Genomic DNA, 22,859 nt, shown 5'->3' with positions numbered 1-22,859 from the left:
TAAAGTAGCTTATATCTAAAGGAAAGTGGAATGTCTTTTCTGAGACTTTCTGCCCTACCAACAACTTAGAACAGGCACAGGAAATAGTGGCTCCAGTCCATCTAAATGGCCAAGAACAAGGAAGCCCTGAGGGACAGAAGGGCCCACACAGGCCCGGGGGAATCTTGTGCCAGCCCACAATCCTGACTCAACAGCAGCGGCCTCACAGGCTGCTGAGGGAACTGAACAACACAGCTGGCCTCACACACATGCTGTGCTGTGTCCAGGGCACAGGACGCTTCCCTAACTCAGGGAGACGCAGACAGAACACACAGTCTTTCTGTAGGTGAGCCCTGGTGTTTTCCACAAAGGGTCAGACTCATACAAAAGAATTTCACTATGAAAGTGTAGTTTAACTGCTAGAAATCAGAGTCCCATTTATTTTTTAAATTTTTATTTATTTTCAGGTGAGGAGGACTGGCCCTGAGCTAACATCTGTTGCCAATCTTCCTCTGTTTTGTATGTGGGACACCGCCACAGCGTGGCTTGATAAGCAGTGTGCAGGTCCACGCTCAGGATCCAAACCTGTGAACCCCAGGCCACCGAAGCGGAGTCCACAAACTCAACCACTACACCACCGGGCTGGCCCCTAGTGTTCTATTTAAATACAAATATAAAGGTATACTGATTCATCAAAAGTTTATCTGAAAGCCTGCAGGTTTTAGCACATCATTAGCTATCAGATTTTAGCTATTGAGAATCACATTATACAAAGGTCTGAATCTAGGAAAATAGATTGTAGAACTTTCCACAAAGAAATGCTAAGTCCACAAAACACGGGTAAATGTCATGGGTAGCAGTCTTAGACCCAGCCAAGAGAACTGCCACCAAATGACAGTCACTAAAGCAAGCACCTTCTTGGCGGTGGCCATGTTGCCCTACCTCAGACACGCCAGAAACTCAGGTAGTAACAGCGATTAGGGCAGGGACCCCTGCTCTCTGTTCCCTTTCTGAAACAGGACTGCTCCAAAGGGCACGGGGAGGCAGAGCTGGCTACTCCAGATGATGTTTTGAATCTGTTTAACTATGACTTCAATGGTCAAGAAAACTCGGCTATCTAGCATTCTTTCATCTATTCAAAAATGTTTACAATAATTTAAAACCCCTCTCGTTAAGATGATTAGTCAGCATTCTTCCAGGAGTAAGCAGTAAAGGTAACTGCTTGCTAACCTCCACCCCCTGGGGTCCAGCCATTTTCAAACCCGAATTTCAAACCTGGAACCAGCTTTCCACTTTTTGGCTTTCAGTCTGTACCCACCCCCCTCCCCACCTCCAGTCGCTTTCTCTTCTGCAATTGCATTCAACAGGCGTTTTCATCAAGGAGAACACCCTCACACACGCTAGTACAACCCGGGAACACTCTTTTAAAGCTGAAATCTTTGAAGTGGTGAGTTGCTTCTGTGAAGCATGAACTAAGTAACCCCAGGGAACTACTTTCCTAGCAGACTCTCCCCAGAAGGGGCGGGTACTAACCACAAGGGCTTTTGTGACCTCAAGTCCTAAGCAGCTTTTTGCAAGCTCAAGACCAGCCTCAAAAAGTCAAGAGGGAAACAAAGGGAACTCCATGGTCATTTGGTTTTTTTTCCTCCCAATATATTTTCCTCACTCAAAGAGAAAACATGAACAACAGAATTTTGGAAAGTGAGCAGAAGAAAACCTTGGCTTCTACTCAAAAGAAGATACCTTCTTTGTAGGAGAATGAGGAGACTAGCATCACTGTTGGGTCATTCAAAAAAATAAGTGTGATGTCTTGGCTGATTACTGCCCACAAAGCAGCCAGGCATGGGGAGAGCAGACGTGCTGCCTCTCAGGAATTGAGAAGTGTGCGTTCAGTTACTGCCCAATCAAACCTCAGTGTATCTTGATAAACTTTCTTTACGTACAGGTTTGATTAAAAGGCAGTGAACTTTCCTGAAAGTTACAGAGGAGAAAAGACCTAAATACAAATTGCTTTGTCGTCAAATTGAAGCCGACACCACCCAGCAGGAGGCCCCGGGGAATCTTTGTTTGGGGAGCACAGGCAAGGTGTCCAACTGGGGGGCCTTTCAGGCTAAATGCCCTATTTCCTGGCTCTCTTAGACAAACATAACTAAAGTTCTTACTTTGCTCCCCAAACTCTTCTTTTAGGAGAAAGTAGAATAAAGCATAAGGCAGGCTCAGTGCTATTGACACACACTATGCCACTCATCACAACACAAGTCCTTTTCTAAATTCTTCGTGCCCGGATGCTGGGAGACAAGGACACAGTGCGTCTTTGTGCACTTGTTCTTCCCCAGACAAACTGGTGCTGAAGCAGCTACTTGACTTTGGGACTAATACATACACTAGTGAGAGGCCCTGTGTTTAAACTGGGTTATATGATACTTCATTAAAGCTTTAATTTGTTTTTAATGAATCTATTTTTCAGTAGATTTTTAAAAATTTATTTTATTGAGGTCATACTGGCTTTTACCATTGGGTAACTTCAGGTGTACATTATTATATTTCAGTTTCTGTATAGACTGCATCGTGTTTACCACCAACAGTCTAGTTTTTATCCATCACCATAAATATGTGCCCCTTTACTCCTTCTGCTCTCCCCTGACCCCCTTTTCCTCTCGTAACCATCAATCTGTTCTCCTTATCTGTGTGTGTGTTTATCTTTCACATGAGTGAAGTCATACGGTGTTTGTCTCTTTCTATCCGACTTACTTAGCTTAGTGTAATACCCTCAAGGTCCATCCATGTTGTCACAAATGGCACAATTTTGTCTTTTTTTATGGCTGAGTAGTATTCCATTGGGGTGTGTGTGTGTGTGTGTGTGTGTGTGTGTGTGCGCGCGCCACATCTTCTTTATCCATTCCCCCCATTGATGGGCACTTGGGTTGCTTCCACATCTAAAGCCTTTTTTTTTTTAAGCAGAAGGGTGAGAGCGGAAGAGGAGAGAACAGAGGGAATCAGGAACAAGACTCTGCAAACCTTTCTCTAAGGGAGTGAAAGATGAACTAAGGTGGTGCCTGTTCCAGGCAATGAAGAGCCTGCTGGAAGCATGAAGACACATGCCCCTGAGAAGAAAGGAGGACTCAGTCCAGCTACAAGTTTCTCTCCGTTTTGGATATACAGGTCCTTTGCCCCTTAAGGTCAACTTCTGCCCATCTTACTCTTTTTCTTTAAAGAAACATTTACTAAGTACTAATACATGGGAGATACTGGTAAACACTTCTACATTAATTATTATTATTTAATAATATTATTTAATCCTCACAATGACCTTGAGAGGTTGGCATCAACCTATTTTTACAGATAAGAAACTGAGCTCCAGAGAGCTTTTATGTAACTTCACTACGAGTTAAACTGCTGAAAAGCAAATATACGTATGTATTTAAATCTTGCCTCAAAAGCCTACACTGTTAGACCCTATAACGTGCGCCTGACAGGAAGAAACCAATAGAGGAACGAGGTGTCAAGAAACAAGAGATGTTCTAATGGAGGAGGGGTGCCATGGTCCAGGAACACTGAAGTTACCTCAAGGAGTATCTCAGTTCCTCCGTTCACAAAGCCACCCTCACCAAATCACGAAAAAAGGAGATACTGAATTTTTTTTTATTTAAAATATATCATGTCTCTTGTAATAGGGGAGGTGGGCTGTAGTAACTTAAAAACAGAGTCAGTGGAACACATCTTCCTACATAGCAACTAATCTGAAAATTGTTACTTCTTCACCCCCATCCTGGAGCAAATTTCCCGGAACATTTCACTATGGATTTAAATAAAAACAACTTAAATTAGATCTGCAAGGTCATCTTATTCTGAAATGGTAGGCGTTTTTCTTTCAATGAAAGAAAGTCAGTCTAGGAGAAACAGTAATGGCTCTTAATTATTCTTTAACATAAGTTCTCTATTTTGGCAAGGAAAAAAAATAAAATAAAAAGGGATTTTGTAATTGCAAAGAAAGTTGCCTCACCAAGAGAAAAGCCACCAACCACCAGGAGCCTTGTGCAGGGGCAGCACAGAGCCGAGCGAAGGCCACAAGCGCAGACAAGTCTTTCCTGCTCTGACCTGAAAGTATGACCAAAGTGTGCCCCAGGAGAGGGATCCAAATAGGCACACCTGTGAGAGAGCCCCCAAAGACTGTGTTTCTAGAAGTAAGAAAGAATTCTTAAGCTTTAAACACCATACATACCACTGGTCATGTGAGATACTTTTGCAAGTTTCTTCATCACATTGTCCAGCCGAGACTGAGTGCTCTCCAACTCGTGAGAGAAATCATCCAACATACTAGAAAGAGCAGCAGACAGAGAAGGTGGCTGGTAAGCACCAAGTCTCAGCAATGCATCGCTCCTGGAACTAAATCAGGGTCTAGGCTTCAGTGTTAGCCAACATAAAACAGGCCATATTGGGATTCAAGCCCCAGTCTACTGCCCAAAATCCTTGGGACAAGATACGTTTTTGATTTCAGAATTTTGGGAATTTAAAAAAAGTAATGTTATAACATGCTGTATATTTAGCCAACAGTCTCAGCAGGGTCTGGGGCCAACCCCATAATCAAACACATGAACACTTCTGCAGAGAAGACTACGAGGAATCATAGTTGCACTCTGTTCAGGTCAGGTTTCTCTGTAACATGAATTTACTGCAAACTTAAAAAAAAATCCTTTTTACATTTCTCAACTTTCCAAATTTCAGAATTACGGACAAGGCAGTGTAGACCTGACCATACAATAAGACAAACTAAGTGTCAGTGAAATGTGGTAGAAAAGCGATGTGAAGTCAGACAACTATCCTCTGCCACTTGCTTACCTTGGACAAGGCATCCTACAGCTGCTGGGAGTGCTTCCTCACCTGTGCAGTGGGGCAATCCTGTCAGCCCAGCTTCCCCACCAGGGTCTTGTAAGCACCATGTAACATACAGAACACTCTACCGCAGGATGAGTTAGGAAATGCACTTTAATCAAATAATCTCTCCTTTTTAAAGCAGTCTGTACTTTATCATAAAGCCGGAGGCCTTAGGACTGACATTCCCGACGGTATGTGCTCTTCCTTGTCTATAGCCACAGGAAGCCAGTGTTTCCCCACTAAGAGAACTGGCTCCAGGAGGCTCAGACTATTTGCTGTCCAAGGTGCAGGTGGCAAAGAAAACACCAAAATACTCCTATTCCAATAGTGTTTATTTCATAAATTATTCAACATTCCAGACTTTTCAACTTTTGATTAACATATGACTATTCTGAGGATAGAATGCAACATAACAATTAGAAGCAGAGGTCTTACTACAAAGGGTTTATTACTCTGACAGCATCAATGGCAGCTCGAAACTACTGGTCTCGGTCTGCCCACACGAGGCACGTGACAGCTCCATAGGATTCAGGGCAACCGACTCCTCATTAAGTCAATTATTAAATAAACTCCCTGCTGACAACTAAATAAACAAGTCTTTGTCCCTTAACTGAATTTTCAAATTAAAATATTTCTAGCTCATCTTAGATCCTGGTGGCATCTTGGCTGTGCAGGTCGCAGACCTATCCAGGCAGGGCAAGTGCTGACAAACAGAGCTACCTTTGTGCGCTGGGCATGACTTTTCTTCCTGAAGATAACATGAGCAAGTCATCTAACCTCCAGCCCAAGGAAACCCACTAACCAAGTCTCTAGCTCAGATCTATGTACCTCACTGCTGTCCAAAAGAAACAGGAATATGAAAAATGGGAGGCACATATGCCACTTTATATTTTCTAGTAGCCACATTAAAAAAGATAAAAAGAAACAGGTGAAATTAACCTTAATAATCTGTTTTATTTAGTCCAAAACACCATCATTTTGAAATGTGATTAATATACAAAAATTATTAACAAACTATTTTACATGTTTTTCAAACTAAGTCTTCAAACTCTGGTGTATGTTTTACACTCAGGGCATGTCTCAATTCAGACTGGCCACATGTCACGTCCTCGATGGCCACGTGTGGCTAGCGGCGATAGTACTGCACGGCAGGTCTAAGTCTAGACCCATGTGTTTTCTTTTTAATTTACTTATTATTTTTATTAGTTATACACATTCACCGTTTAAAGAACTAAAAAGTCCTATAAGGCTTTTTATAAACACCACAGCTGTTCCCACTTCCTCGGGCGACGGCTTTCCACCCCTCGCACTGCCCCTGGTGCTCTCCTCTGTGCCGCAGTAACAGACTTGCACCTCAGGATCCTGACCCCGCTGGTTCTGCACTGTGAAAGGCTAGGGCTTAGCTCTCTTCCCATTTCATTCCCACCCCAGCATCCTTCCTACTTCCCTTTCCCCTTCCTTCCAAAGTAACTGTGTCACAATTTGATGAGGTCACTATTCGGGGTTTACACTGTCATGAGTGACACACTCTTCCAAGCTGGGGGGTTCGTGGCATGAATCACATTGCCTGGCTCCCCCCTCTGCTGGTTGAGGGTTCACTTTCTCCGGTCTATTGAGTCAGTAACCATTCATCTTTCTACTTTCCAGGATCTAAAGTGCTACCGTTGTCTCTTATTCCATGCTGTATGTCCCCACGGGTTTATGCCATAAAAAAAAATCCCTTTGCTATTGTTCTATTGGGCTTTAGAAAGGGAGATGAGATAAAACTGGCTGTTCAGGGGTCTGGCCCCATGGCTGAATGGTTAAGTTCGAGTGTTCTGCTTCAGTGGCCCACGGTCTCGCCAGTTAGGATCCTGGGCGCGGACATGGCACCGCTCATCAGGCCATGCTGAGGTGGCACCCCACATGCCACAACTAGAAGGGCCCACAACTAAAAATATACAACTATGTACTGAGGGGCTTTGCGAAGAAAAAGGAAAAATTTTTTTAAATCTTGAAAAAAAAAAAAAAAAGTGGGTGTTTAATTCACCACCTTTAACTGGAAGTCTCCAAGGTTTGCTGTATCATCTACCCAAACAGGAGCAGCTCAGGCAATTAGTCCTTTCCCATTACCACACTGGAACTTTAGGGTAAGAATGCATTTTACAGAAATTAAACATGTCTGCCTAGATTCCTGCTACTCCAGCCTCCTGCCTGGGGTCCCTGCTTCCACTCCTGCTCTACTGTTTTTCTTCATCTAAACTAGACAGATGGCCTTCCAAAGACGGAAACCTCACCACGTCATTACTCCTAATGCCACCTTCACTGTTTCCCATCACCCTTAGAATAAAGAGTCCTAAAACTCCTTAAAATGGCTTCTAAGGCCTCCCTGATCTGTTTCTCTGCCTCCCTGTCTTGATTCTGGAACTCCCCTCTCAATCCCCATGCTCCAGACACACTAAAGCTTTCTGTTCCAGGCACCTTCTCACCTCTACATCTGCACAAGGGCTCTTTCTTCCTCCTGGTACCCCCTCCCCCTGACTTGACTCTCGGCTCACCATCTTCTACTCACCCTTCCGGTTCCAGTTAAACCTCTCTCCTCAGGGGCCTTAGACTAAGTTGGGTCTGCAGATCAGGCTAAGTCAGGGCCCTCAAAGCACCGTGCACTTCCCCCATCACAGCAGTCCTTCCACTTCGCCATCGCCACTTAATGACTCGCATTCATTTATATCATGTCCATTCTACTCAGTAAACGGTAAACTCTGAGAGCAGAGACAGTCTGTTCCGTTCACTCCTCTATCAACACCCAGCGCCTCCCAGTAGACTAGACGCCCAATTTGAATTTACAAGGAATGAATGTATAACGTTGAACATGAGATTGAGATAGGAGAGTGTCTGAAATATCCTAGTGGATTGTCTTATTTTTTTCAAAAAGACCTTGTAAAATGGTAAAGGTGTTATGTAGCACCATTTAAGAATGCTGTTTCTGGTGTTATACATCAGACAGCAAAAGGAGACAGCAAATAAACCCAGTTATATTTTCTTGTGTGTTTTTACATTTTATTTTAGAGGGGGGATATTTTTATTAATTGGAGTTAAATTTATAAGTTTTTTTTCATAAAGTTAAAATTTAAGGCAGAACAAAAAGTTGTGCTCAATGTAGCGGGAGAGTCACGGGATGATAAAGTTAAGTTAGCTCACGTCCTACCCTCTTTGGGACAAAAGTCTCCACAGAGGTTATGCAGCCATTTCTTTCACATCATAACTACACTTCAAGTATCTACTCAGAGGAATTCATATCTGTTTTTGTAGGTGTTTAAAAATAATGGTAATAATAATAACTTTGCCTAAACCCTGTTGAACATTTTATCTGATAAATCTTTTGGAGAGGCTAGTCTGCAGAGCAGAATAAAGATGCAGCCATAAATAAAACAGCTTTTGGTTTTACTAGCCATGTAACTGTCAGGCTTTTTGGGGTCCCATAAGATGGCTTTCCCCTCACTTTTGCTGCAGTGGAAGGGGCATTTTGGTACTCACACTGCCTGTTCCTCCAGCTCCCCTCCAATGCGCTGGGACATGTTCTTCAGCACCCCGATGCTGCCAGAGACCAGCTCCAACTGCTCATCCTGCTGTTCCACGATCAACTGGTGCCAGAGAAACGGGAAATAAGCAATTAAAATCCATCTTACCTGGTTCTGAGCCCAGCACTCTAGCAGCTGCTAGCTTCTTTGCCAACTTGGGACAATTCGCATTCAGAAGCAAAGCCCAGAAATCAAAGGACCAGACCGTCGCCTCCGAGAACACGCTGCTCAAAAGGCTGGGTTGTCAAGCAACTGATGTCTCCTGCTGATCCAACTTGTGAACAGTCAGCGGGGCTTCAAACCACCAAGAGAGCTTTACTCTGGCTGGCGGAGGTCCAACAAAGGAACAGACAATGGCTGAAAGCACCTGTGCAGCGACCACTGGCACATGGGGTGCTTGGGGAGAGGAAGCCCAGTGCCAGGGTCAAGGTCTCAATTCACAACAGATTGCCACAGCTTAAATACGAGAGTCTGGCAAATCTCTAGATGCGGGAAAACTACGCCCACAGACTCCCTTCCTCCGTCCTCAAGGACAAACCAGAGACAGCCCTGCGGCAGTAAGTTACCTCAAGGACAACTACTGAGTGAGAAATATTTACTTTTTACTGTACTGTAGCCTCCTCACATTTTACAAAAAAAAGTTTGCTTGGTAAATAGCAATTTAAGTAGATAATTGTCTAGACATGCTAGTGGAAAAAGAACAAAAGAATACATAACTTACACGTACACATAACACAGTATTTATGAACCAATCGTTTCAATGGATAGATGATCCTCAAGTCCCCACACTATTATTAGCTTCCTTTTCTTAATACAACTACCTATCAAAAGCAACAACGCAGACATAGTCGACCTCACCTTCCTTCTACCTCTTAACCTCCACCAAAACAATCATGTTTATATAATGGAATCAACAATAATTTTCAATGAAAAAACAATGACAATTTTTCTGAAAATGGGTTTGATGAAACAAACAAAAACTGAGTATACAAACAGAGGCTGGGGAAGAGGCTGCTTTTTTTTTAACCAACGGCCTTGTCTGTCAGTTTTGGATGTCTGGTCAGCTTTTCCTAAGGGACCTAATCAAGCTTGGTTCTCCTGAAACAGTCGTGTTCTGAAGGAGGTTTTAACAACCCTTTATAGATGCAATCATTACACATGAGACACAGGCAGCCGCAGGACAAGCTCTGGCCCGCCTGCCTGTAATCAGCAGCGAAGCCCCATGGCTGGCAGAGGACCGGAGGGAAGGGCCCTGCCCCCCACCTCCTGGTCTTTAGCTGGTGGGTTCTCAGGTACCTGTTGCTGTGCCTGCTGCTCCTCGATGAAATGGGAGTTGGCCAACTGGAGCTCACGGTCAAGGCGTCCGTATTTATCCGCCGTCCCAGTGCTCCAGTTCTGGCCGCCACTGTCTCCCAGCAGTGCCTGCAGGACGGGACAGGGGAGAGCGGGGCCAGGAGGAACACACAGTTACTATCTCTCAACCAGCACTCCAGCAGTGACATAAAGAGTTCTCATACTGCTCATGACCTATCTTCCCCCGGCTCAGCCTTTCATGTAGTGGAGTAGGTTGGTGCCTGCGTGGTACGTTTAAGGAATGCCAGGAAAGGCACTCTCTGTCTCCAACTCTCCCAAAGGGACTCACAAATGGGCTTTGTCCCACTAAACTGCAAATAAATGTCAACTTCAAATCAACAAATGCCCATCTGTGTACTGCCTTACAATCTACAAGCACTTGTCTCTTCAGGCCAGCTCTTCCTAAGCACCCTTGGAAGTTCACCAGAGACCCACAGGTTCTAGCCTGACTCCAGAGATCTAGAGTTCTTTTTATTTAAGTATGACCCAGGAAAGCTTCTGTGTTTTTGGAGGGGGGAGGGGAGAGTTCCCTAGAATGACAAGAAGCTAAGTCATAGCCCCTTACGTACAGAAGGCACAAGAACCACAAACGTCTGTTCAATTTAACCCATGAATAAATCCCAATGTCCTTCAGTTGAACTAAAAGGCTACAGGCTTCCCAGATGGGAACTGGGGGTTGCTTCACCAGGCAGGTATGGCCTCAATGGGTGCCTGACCCTGACAACCCAGGCAGGTACTGGCCCCGAAGCCAGAGTTCTCTACCGGGGCCCCCACACGCCAGGGTCAGGTTTCCCAATACAAATTCAAGGAAGTTTGTAGCCAGAAAAGGCTAAGTTTGGGAATGTCTGTGTTGCATGAAGAGGCCAGCCAGGAATGTGAGAGCTCCGTCTAGGCGGCCAGCTCCAACAAGGATCCCACGAACCTTTCTGAGCTGCTAGTCAAAGTAAATTCTCACACCAGGCCTGCACAAAGAACCAGAAGATGCTGGCGACTAAGATTCTTCTTCCTTGTAGGGTTGCCAAGTTTTCTTACCAGTACTTTATCTCTCTGTAACTGTTAAAAGCCTAACTGATGACCTGGTTCTGTCTGAAAAGCCCTCCAAAAGCCCCTCTATATGACACTGTCTGCCTTGCCCTGCTTTCGGAGATGAATTCAGTCAAACGGCCACACTTTAGGGCCTGGGCTCAGCGGGGCTCAGGATGCGGAGCCTAAGTTCTGAGGTGGTTACGACAAGAGGATCAGGAACGTCTGAGAGCTTCCAGCCCAGTCGAGAGGCTGGATGGTGACTGTCTCTGGTATAAAGCAAGGCTTTTTGTGGATGGCTTTGCCCCAACCTGGCCTGAGGGCTGTAAACATTTAAAAGATCCTGTTCTTTCCGATGGAAAGACTATAAGGACCTCTGTGGAGGGCCCTGGGGCTTAGTGACAATTTTTTCAAGGTCAGAAAAAGGCTATAGTGCATCATTAGGCTACGGACAGAGAACTGGGACTCTGCCAGGGCCTTGTGTGCTCCTGGGACCACAGCCATGGCTATTTTTTCTAGCTTATCTATGGTGGACACATGTCACACTGTTGAGCGTCATCTATGCTTCACTGTGAAGTAGCTCAGATTTCATCAGTCTGACCTCCAGGAGAATTCTGTTTTAATGGGAAAGAAGATGTGGAGAGGGCCCAGTGCACTAAAGACCAGCCTGTGTGAGGTGCCAGAGCAGAGGTCTTGGACAAGCAGCGAGTAGCACAACACCTGGTCTGACACGAAGCAGGAGGCCGACTCTGCCAGCTTCAGTGCTCAGGGAACCCTGGCCCTGCCACTCCTGGAAAGTCTGTGACTCTAAGACATTTCACTCACCACGCTAAACAAAGTTCCAAGCCATACTTGGAAAGGCAGTGTATAAATACACATTTTATTTATGTTAGTTCAACTACACTACCTAGAGAATAAAAAATGCAAGTGAGGAGTGATAAAAGATAGGTGTTACCCACTTCACTGTCACAACTACTTCAGGCACTGCCACTCAACTTCCGCAAGCTGGGGTGGAAACGAAAAGGGAACTCTCAAACTAGCCAGCTTGTGGCCATTCACTAGCTTCTTTCAAGAGGGAGTGCCACGTGGAAAGGGCTAGCTCATGGCTTTTCCTAGCTGCACTGTCAGAGCAAGGGAGGCAGACAGGACGAAAAAATGACGACGACTTGGAAAATGAAACGCAGGGAAAGGAAAAATAAGTTAGGTGATATGTGGAGAGCCCCCTTCCCTTCTTCAAGCTTTTATAATACTTGTTTTCAAACTTAAGAGGGTCAATGAACACCCACAGGTATAAAGTAAGGATTTATATTATGAACTGATTCCCAGTTAGTTAAAAATAGTGAGCTGCTTTCTTGAGATAAAAGTCCATTAAATGGAATATTGGTAACTTTATGGAGTCTGAACAGAATCTAAATCAAGTCTAAATTTCGACTTGTACATTTTTTAAAAAGGACTGTATTTTATCAGTTGGAAAGGAATTTCTATCATACACCAAAATGTCTAATTTTAAAAAGATACTTAAAATTCAAGGACTGGCCTCTTGTAGCTTTTATTTTTGATGTGTCAATATCTGTGCTTTGGTTTCTGAAACTTATTAGGTTTCATAAGTTATTTGTGATAACTAATAAAAACTGGACCTCATCTCAAAAAAAAGAGATACTTAAAACAATGAAAGATTTAATTTAACGTACATTAAATTAACACACAGTTAAGGTTCCTCAAATTCTTTACACAAAACTTCAATCATTAAATGTTTAGTGAGTTCTATGGGTAGGCAGGCAGTGTAACAGCAGCTAGAGATTTAAAAACAAAACCAAACAGACTATGACAATCCCTCCTCACTCTCACGCAGCTTGGGGTCCAGCAGAGAAAAAGACAAGAAACTAAGCAATTACAGCTCTTAACAGAGAGTCTGGCACACAGAAGGTGCCCAAGAGGTGTGGAATAAATGGCTGTGTGCTAAGGGCTGTTGAGGGTCAGCAGAGGGTGCTATGGGAGTCCAGAGGAGAGAAGCAAGTAGGGGGTGGTGGGGACAGATGGACACTTGACAGTGGTGCTGGGGCAGGAGGCTGACCAGACCTTCATAAAACTTGCCATCGTCATTCCGGGCTCAGCATGCACAGGGCTTCTGCTTGATCACATGACACACGAATGGTCAGCATTTTTAAATTCCAAATATCCAAACTGTGTATTTTCTTTGACGATATTGTATATTGTGATGTTTACTCACCTGTCTATTTTTTCTTTCAGCTAATGCCTGCACAGATGAAGTTGACATCTGATCCTTCATGTCCTAATAAGTAGAAGACCAGAAAACAAATAAAAAACATACATACTTTAAACAAAATCATGGTTAATATTTTGCACACTAGCAAAATACACACAATTATTATTATTATTATTATTTTTTTACAGAAAGAGCATTCTTTGGGCTTTATTTCAAAAATAAAGGAAATAAAGAATGACACCCCCTTAAAAAGAGGTAAGCTGGATACTAAATTAAGAGGAAGGAACTAGCATTTCCTGGGTACCTAACAAGCCAGAAATACTGTTAAACAAGTGCATACAGCAGCAATGAATTCTCACAATGACCTTGTGAAGCTGGTATTACCTTCATTTTACAGCTGAGGAAACGAGATCGAGAAAGCCTAAGACACTTTCTCAAGGTCACACAGCCAGTAAATGGCAACCCTGGGCTTCAAACACACAAGCCTGTGCTCAAGGGCTAGCATCTTCGAGTATGATACATATGAAAACCATGTACTTTAGGATAAAGTACATTTACCATTAAACATTAGAGAATGCTTTCCAACTGTGACGCAACAGGTCACTTCTTTTACTTCTGAGTTGGACTCATGTGAAATCTAGACTATTTCTAATGTCAGAGTGAATCTCCAGAGTGGTACCAAAAATAATTTTGTATGGAAAGAAAAATGAATGGAACCATTACTTAATTTGAGGCAAAACACTTTATTAAATATGAGCCATTTTGCTTATCATGTTTAACCGCAACCCCATATACTATAAAATGATTTGAACTGAGTACATGATTACTATAATACAATTTTTCTTAAAAAAAAAAAAAGGTTGCAAAAATACTTCATAACTTTCTGTTGGCAAGTAGACTATTTTATAGAGGCAAATGTTAAGGTATTAGACTTTAAGAAACTTCTCCCAAGACCTATGACAAGTGAATGGTAGCCCAGACAGTGCCACAGCTTCCATGACTCCTCTGTGCTAAGTATGAATAACAACCACTTGCTTCAACTTTCAAAGTGCCCATTCCTTCCTTCAGCAAATACTCCCTGATGCCTGACACGCGCCTGGAATGCAGCAGTGAACACCACAGACCCAGCCCCTGCTTCATGGAGCTCGCCCATGGCTGAGAAGAGGCACAGTCATCACACAAACACGTCAAGAAGGTCATTACCAGGCTGGGAAGGAAGGGCATAATCGAGTGGGTGAATGCCGCTTTGGAAGGACAGGGGTGACGTGAATCGAGACCTGAAGGATGAGAATGAGCCACCCACACAAAGCACGAAGGGCAGAGAATTCCAGGCAAAGGGAACAGCAAGTACAAAAGCCTGGAGGCAGGAAAAGGCTTAGTGCTTTTTAGATTTTAAGAAGGAAGGCCAGTGTGGCTGAAGGAGCCAACTGTGTGTGCGGAGTGCGGGGACAGAAGGTAAGGTTGGCCAAAACACGCAGGGCCTTTGGCTGCTTAGATTTTATTCCGAGGCACGGGTTGGCAAACTTTTTTTTATAAAGGACTAGATAGTAAATATTTGGCCTCTACCATATATTCTTTGTTTTTAAACTACCCTTTAAAAAATGTCAAACCATTCTTAGATCTCATGGGCCACAGACTGCAGGCCTCTGTTCTAAGGCAATGGGAAGCCCTTAAAAGTATTTTAAGCAGGGCCGTGGAGTATTCTGGTTCATGTTTTAAAAGATCACTTTGGTTATTCCGTGGAAAAAATGTTGGCAATCAAGCAGAGCAGATCACCTTATTAGAACCTGTCAAGAGGAACCGTGCTGCTCAAGACGAGAAAGAGCACACCCAGGAGCCAGCTCCCTGCTTCTGGGGGCCTTCAACAAGAGCATCCATGAGCCCTTGGAAATGACACTGGGTAGGCAGGGCATCTGAGAGGGGTGCTCCATCTAGGGTCCAGCTGACCCAGAAATTCTAGGGTTCTCTACTTATTTCATCTGCTCACAAACCTCAAAAGACAAAAAATAAATGAATGCTACCCACAGAAACTGAGAAAAATATACTTAGTAAAAAAAGGTATTCATCGTAAAAATATAGATATTGGTATATTTAAAAGAAGGGAAACTCAGTGCTATAAGGCATGTTTCTGAAATGTTTGAGATTTACCTCAGTCACCTGAAGTGTTAAAAATGCAGATCCCTAGGCCCCACTCAGACCTACTGAGTCAGATTCTAAGGTGCAGTTAACGAGTGCCCCAGGTGAGGCTCATGAACACTGAAGTCTGAGAAGCTCTGGTCCACACAAATTCTAGAAGCCTCAAAGTGAGACCGTTACGCTAATATCTCCTGGACTGCAGAATTCCTTTGCTGCTTACCTATAGAGTTTAAGATGACATTCTGATATTCAATCAAACAATATAAATAGTATAATCCCATCTGTTTAATATATCTTAATAACTATGCAGAGCAAATATCTGAAATGTTCACTGGTGGGATAACATATGCTTTTTAAAATGGACTTAATATATTTTATAATAGTCTTTTTTTTAAACAATGAACATTACTTGCATAACTAAAAATATCAACACACATGTATGGAAAAGTCATTTTGAAGTTCAACTGAACTTTGAACATTATCTGTAGAATGTGTTTTTGCTGTTAGAAGTTAGTCGGGGGGGGAGTAACGACTGTAAAGGAGCATAAGGAGGCTTCACGGGGGTGGGGGGAGCTGGGAGTGTTCTGGAATGCTCTGGGTGCTGCTTCCATGGTTGTGATCAGTTCATCAACTCTTCAAGCTGCACACCTGGGATACATGCAGGTACATACCTGGGGTACATACATACATATTCACACACAATTCACAGAAAAACACAAAGGATCAATCATGAAAAGACACACTAACTCACTAATAATCAAAGAAATGCAAGCTAAGAGGTATTTTTCCCAATTAGATTGGGAAAGATTAAAAAAAGACTGGTAATACTTAGCAACGGTGAAGGTATTAAGAAATACAGAATCTGACACTGTTATTAGAAGTATAATTGATAAGGTCTTTTTGTAGGATACTTTAATAATATTAACCAGTATTTAAAATGAGTATTCTCAATGAACTCTTCATTGCTTAAACAAATATCTAGGTTATATTCACAAAGATGTTCACTGACATATGATTTGTAATTGCCAAAAATTATCAGTCATCTATCTACCAACAGGGTCAATGATTAAGCAAATCATAACAGAGCCAGGTAAGAGAACAGGTTAAGAGTATGGTCTTTTACGCCAAAGACCTGGGTTCAAGACTTAGCTATGCTTTTTAATAGCTGTGCCAAGTTAGGCAAATTACTCAGTTTCTCTCAGTGCCCATTTCTTCTGTATAGATAATACCTTATAGGGTCACTGTGGGGATTAACAGAGATAAAACAGAGAGTGAATAACAGTGGCCAACGACATAGTAAACACTCAATAAACATTAACTATTATCCCCATACAAAAGTACTCAACCATTAAAAAGGATAATCTAAATCTGCTCTGTCCAATACAGCAGCTACTGGCCGACTGCAGTGATCGAGCACTGGAAGTAGGGCTGGTGCAACTGAGGAATCCAACTTTTTACTGTATTCAACTTTAATTCATTGATATTTAAATTCAGTTACGGGGAAACTTTTAAGCATATCTGGAAAATATTGAGTATGCAAATCTGCTTTTTCAGTTGTAAGTTTTATAAACTCTAAATACAGATCAAGTATCTTCAATGAAAACTTCATGTCTGAAGTGAGATGTGCTTATGTGTAAAATACATGCCAGATTTAGAAGTCTCAGCACAAAAAAAATTAGAAATTAAAAAAATATATATTTCATTAATATTTTTATAGTATTGATTACATGTTAAATGATAATCTTTGGGATATAGTGGGTTAAATATAGATATATTAAGTTCACCTGTTTCTTTTTCCTTTTTCAATATAACTACTAGAAAATCTAAAATGATGCATGTGGCCTGCACTATACTTCTACTGGACCAGCACTGCTCTAGATGTATCTATACTGATATAAGACTATGTCCACAATATACTTTTTCATAGAAAAAAATTGGAACTTCATGCCAGTTCTTTTAAGAGTGTATTCCAATGTCCATAAAATGGCTGGAAAAAATATATGAAACCTGTCAGCAATTATTTCTGGGGAGTGGAATTATAGAATAGAGGGTCATTTTCACCTCTCATACATCAAAATTATTTGCATTTAAAAAATAAGTATAGATTTTTAACTTAAACAAGTAAAATAAAAAATGTTTATGATTGCATAACAGTATCATCACAATCATGTAAAACCACAACTGTCATATATTGAGAAGAAAACTACAAGAAAATGCAACAAAGATTTGTGTTTGTGTATTATTTTGAGTTTAGTTTTCTTTTTCTATTTTTTCCTCTTGTAAAGTCTTCCTAATTTTCTTTAATGAGCATGCACTAGTTTAATGAAATAAATATTCACAAGTTCATTTTTAATGCTCTCTCCTTAATAAAAAATATGTGGGGTGGGGATGTGTGCGAGTGAGCATGCACATGTGTGTGCATCGGCCCTGATGGTCAGTGAAGTCTTCCACAGCTGTGTGGTGTGCATCCTGCATGTGGCCATGGCTGCAATTAAGGAGCTACGGCTTTCCCCTCTAGGATGGCCTTTTTCCTACACAGGTTAAAAGTCACCAGATACCATAAGACACATCACCTTCATATCAGGATTTGGAATTTTAAGCTATGTCACTAAACAGTTTTAAACAGTTTTAAGCATTATGTAACAACCTGTCATGACAAAAACATAATTACTCATCTTCTTCCTAACATACGAAATTTAGAACCAGCAGTCAAGAAGCTGTTAGTACGAATAAAATATGGTTCATCTGCCAAAAGAACAACAAATGTCCTGATTATTTATGCTCCTGTTCCCATTTCACACTGTCTTCCAAGCCGAGTGACCAGGACAGTATAAACCCCAGGGCATCCTGCTCATAGGCCTCACATCCCAACATCATCTGTGGCTACACTGAACACCTCACCCTTCTTGATTAACCAAAGTCACTTCTATCTTGATGCATAATTAACTATACACAATTCTTGGGTTGGAACAGGTTGGATTTTTTGGGAGGGGGGTATAGTTCTGATAGCCCTCGAAAGCTAAAATAAGTCAGAGAATGTTAGTGAGGATCAGCTCATGGATAAAGAAAACTAAGAACCAGTGGGGCTAAATGACTCGCTGCGATGAAACTGGATTAGGGTCACGCAGCTGAGCCTAGAACTCAGGTCTCCTCACCTCTCAATCACTGTTCTTTTGCCATATACCACAAAAGCTTCCATTATTAAAGTCACTCGACCTTACTTCTCAAATATATTTCCATAATACAAATACTTCATATGCAAAATCTGATGTACAGGCAACTCCGCAAATGTAAAAATGATTACCTCAAAAATTTCAAGGCTATTTACAGAAAAACAAAAATATTTTGCTCTCTTCAGTAAAAATGGCCAGCAAAAGATAATAAAAACTGCACAAACTTGGGGCTGGCCCCGTGGCCGAGTGGTTAAGTTCGTGTGCTCCGCCGCAGGCGGCCCAGTGTTTCGTTGGTTCGAATCCTGGGCGCGGACATGGCACTGCTCATCAGACCACGCTGAGGCAGCGTCCCACATGCCACAACTAGAAGGACCCACAACGAAGAATATACAACTATGTACCGGGGGGCTTTAGGGAGAAAAAGGAAAAAAATAAAATCTTTAAAAAAAAAAACTGCACAAACTTAAAAGATGCTTGGAAAAACATACACAATAAGACTCTTTTTAAATAAAGGGGCTTACTAAACACAAAACCAATGAACACTGAGAAGAAACATGGGAGAAAGATTTCTTCAGGTAGAACAACAACAATATATATAAATACACACACACACACACACACACAGAGTGTATCACCAACTTCCCTTTCTAAGAAGGAGAAAGGACAATTGGCATACACTGTGGATCAAAATGTATCCCTTTTGGAGCAACATTACGAAAACCTGCTGACAACGGTAACAGAAGAGCTTACATAAACTTGTGATGTCCAAATCTCTAACCTGAGTTCAGTCCTGCGTCTCATTTCTCCAATCTGCGAACTCTCTGACCCCTCTCTATCAATCTCCTCCACCTGGAACCTGAGAGCTCTGCAGACAAGTACTGTTTAACTGAATGCAGTAATACTGAATCAATACAAGGTGCTCTTCATTGTTTAAAAATCAAGTTAGCATCAATACCGCTTCCTTCTCTTCCACAGGATTTCAATTAGAATTTACTAAGATCAGATGTGCAAAAGCTCAGTTAGGTGCTACTGTTACCCCACCAGTGGCAAACATTAACAGCTTTCCAACAAACAGTCGTAAATTAAAACAAGAATGATGAAAACCCCCAAAATATTCAGTTGGATCATATAGTTGAGTATGGTTTAGATCTCAACTCTAGAAGGACTGTAACATTTCGAAGCACAGATTTGATTTAGAATACTTCTCTCAAAGAAGTATTTTTAAATGCTTTTCCAATATTAGAAAACGAACTTTGGATTTTACTTCCAATTATACCAACTAACAACTTTCAATATATTGACCTCTGAATTTCACTGTGCAAAATTTACAAGCATGACATCACAGAAAGAACAAATATAATGATTAAGGTCAAAAATAAATGCTTCACTGCGAGGTTGGTAGGATTTAAATACCAACACCTACAGAAGTCTCCTTCTGGAAATCTATTACAAAAAATTAAAAAGCAAACTACATTTATAAAATAAATAGTTGGGGAATCATTTACCTTATCAAAAAATGTCACCTAACAACATGTTTCCTTATCAGGATAGCATTCTGAACCAGCTAGAAATTAGGAGTGTCTAATCGAAATGCTCATTGTATAGACGGGGCACCCGAGGACCAAAAAGGGTCACCGCCCCATCAAAATGTGGGTTTATTCATAAACAATTTAGATATATGTATGTAGAAGGGCAACTGATGAATAAAACAAGGAACAAGAATATTTAAAGTTCAGTGATAATCTACCATTTGAAATAATTTCAAAAAGAAATCACACGACATAAAGTCTTTGGCAAACATATACCAAGGTTCCTGCCTAAGATGACTCTTAAAAAGCCATATGTTAGCACTGGTATGATCCCAAGTCTCTTTATTCAAGGAAGCTGCTTTCTAGTACATATGTTAAAGACAGCTGGTTCTCTTATATCTAGTTATGCTAATCAAATGGCTTAGCCATATAGTTTCAAAATACAAACATATCTTAATGATACAAGGTTTTATTTAAATGCAATTTTCTCAGGTTTTTAAATAATAGGTTATTACCTAAATAATTGGAGACTAAATATTTGTTCACTTGGACTGGGTTTTTACACTCTGATACATGTCTGCTTGCTCTGGATAACTCCCGAAAGGCTGTCAAGCAGTTGTATATGGAAATGTCAGTAACATGGGTTGCAAGAGTTCCAGAAGCAATTCAGATGGTAGAAGGGGCCGACATCCAAACCCAATAGAGTCACTCCTCACAATGCAAAGTGATTACCAATCAATCAAGAAACCAAATGGTTTCTACAACAGTAACTCGTCCTTTTGTCCAGAAATACAGTACACTAAGAAACAAAGAGGAAAAAAGATAACTAGCTTGGAGGAAGGAGAGGTATGGACAAGTAGGATACCATTAAAGTAACCTTCCCAAAGCCAGCAAGAAACGCTCTCATTTCTGCTCTAAGAAATAAGCCTGACAAGACTAAGAATAGATTTTTTTTCAATCAGAGTAATTATATGTGAGAAACTGGCATTTAATTCATACTAAAAAGTGGTTTCAGAGCTGACCTATTAGTTTACAAGGGAAAGAGTTCTAAGAAGTTTGGCTATTTCTTACACAAATAACACAAGATCATAGTTCTTACCCTGACAACTTGCCGAGTACTAGTGATGAAGGCTTTTCTTATACTCAATTCGGTTGCATCCAGATTGAATTTTCTAGGGTTTGCTTCAACTATGCGTGGGTCAAAAAGTCAAGGTAAAGCAATTTCATCATCAAAAGCCTAACAAACAACATCGTGTTAAACGAGAGAATCTCTCACAGGCAAGCAATAAAATCTGGCCCAACGTTTCTGAAACCATAGTCAACCTGACACAAATCACGCTCAAACTTTCTCTGCCCACAGCTATATGAAGATCCTTATGCCCAAGGTGCAAATGACCCGCCAGGTTCAGAAAGAGCCCCTGCTAAGGGGGTTCACTACAAATCCGCAGCTGTCTGACCACAGCTGAGCTGGGCTCTTCCAGATGCCTGTGGGCACTTTGGATCTATTCTTTTTTGACTCCAGATCACCTTTAACAGCTTTTGCAGGCCTTTCTCATTTGCCGTTCTAAACCATTCCACTTACATCAAGAAACTAACTGCTTCTTAATCGAAATGCTTCTTCAGTGAAGCTTCCCCAGATGGCCTCACCCCCAGCCTGGTCCTATCACCCCATGTCAGACACTCGCATGGCTCTCTGTACTTTTCTCTCAGTCCGCAAGCACACATTGTACTATTTGATTAATGTCTGTTCCTCTGCCCCCGAACCCCTCTCTACCACCGTCATAAAATCCATGAGGGTTGGTACACTGTGTGTCAAGCACCATTCTAAGCTCTTTATATGTTAAACTTTCAACAACCTACGAGCTAGGCACTGGTTGTTCTCCTAACTTTCTACTGAAAAGGAAACTGAAGCACAGAGCAACGTGCCCAAAGTCACACAGTCTAACTGGTGCAGCCAGGGCTTGAACACTCAGTCTCACTCCAGGGTCCGAGCTCAAAGCCATTGCACACGCTGCCTCTAAACTGCAGGACTTGCCATGCACTGTGGAAGAATTTGCTACTCTACCTTAGCTTACTGGGCAATTATTTTAAGTGTGGCATGGTACAAATAAGAGCAACATCCATCAATTATGAAAGGAAATGCCTAATCTATGTACTTGAGACATCTGAATAAAAACTTGTTCATTTGCCTGTTTGCCTCAAATGGCACAGACCCCACAGAAAAGGATATTGATGGTTTCATCAAGGTCCTCTAGATCCCACTCTATGCTGCGGAGGTTGTTTCTCAGCTCGTTGGTGGTCCAGTCGATTTCTTCCCTTGTTGCCGCGGAGGGGTCCTGGAGGAGCTCTGTCCATCTCTGAAACAATCCCTGGGCAGTGTTGACTGCTTTCTGTACCTCTCTGTCATCAAGGTGAAGGGAAAGGAAAGGAGAGAAATCACAGACAACATGTCCCGTGAACAAGTTACCGCATGACTTAAGTTAACATTTATGATCACACCCAATCTTCAGCAACCACCATTCCCAAAAGTTTCTAAGTCTTTATAGAAGGCTCCTCATAGACAAGTACCAAAGTTCAAAACTTTAAAATAACAGTCTGAGTATTATGTTCTCAGCTGACATTCAGAATAAAATAGCCACTATTTAAGCAGTTATAATATCAAGTTTGTTTGAGAAGGACAAAATTTAATTTTTCTCTGAACAGATGATACTTAAAAGTAGTATAAGAAGAAATCCTACAAATTAACTAAGAGGTCATTAACATTTCCACATGCTGCCCTATGGTGTGATAGTAATTTCCAAGATGAAAAAGTCCTAACACAGCTTTTCTTTGGGGGGTGGGAGGAAGGAGAGGCAGCATTACTCTTACACAGCTAGTTTTTTAGAGGTTAAGTTTGTTTTGCTTTGTTTTAGTGAGGAAGATTGGCCCTGAGCTAACATCTGTTGCCAATCTTCTTCTTTTTGCCTGAGGAAGGCTGTTGCTAACATCTGTGCCAATCTTCCTC

At 41.8% G+C, this 22,859-nt stretch overlaps 1 protein-coding gene across 2 annotated transcripts in view; it reads right to left on the bottom strand.

The window, feature by feature from the left end:
- Positions 1-22,859, bottom strand: part of STX6 (syntaxin 6) — a 45,368-nt gene that overhangs the window by 6,455 nt on the left and 16,054 nt on the right. Inside the window, exons 2-7 of one of the 2 annotated variants that reach the window (XM_014845264.3) lie at positions 22,086-22,255; positions 20,955-21,049; positions 13,021-13,083; positions 9,711-9,836; positions 8,371-8,477; positions 4,202-4,296 (exon numbers count right to left, since the gene is read on the bottom strand). In XM_014845264.3, coding sequence (XP_014700750.1) covers positions 4,202-4,296; positions 8,371-8,477; positions 9,711-9,836; positions 13,021-13,083; positions 20,955-21,049; positions 22,086-22,255 — 656 coding nt within the window. The remainder of the gene's footprint in view (positions 1-4,201; positions 4,297-8,370; positions 8,478-9,710; positions 9,837-13,020; positions 13,084-20,954; positions 21,050-22,085; positions 22,256-22,859) is intronic. The other variant, XM_044758710.2, reaches the window with a different exon arrangement.

Source organism: Equus asinus, chromosome 25 (genome assembly GCF_041296235.1).
Source record: "Equus asinus isolate D_3611 breed Donkey chromosome 25, EquAss-T2T_v2, whole genome shotgun sequence".
NCBI classification, from domain to species: Eukaryota; Metazoa; Chordata; class Mammalia; order Perissodactyla; family Equidae; genus Equus; species Equus asinus.
Note: the sequence above shows the minus strand (reverse complement) of the source record. Positions and strands in the feature narration are given on the sequence as shown.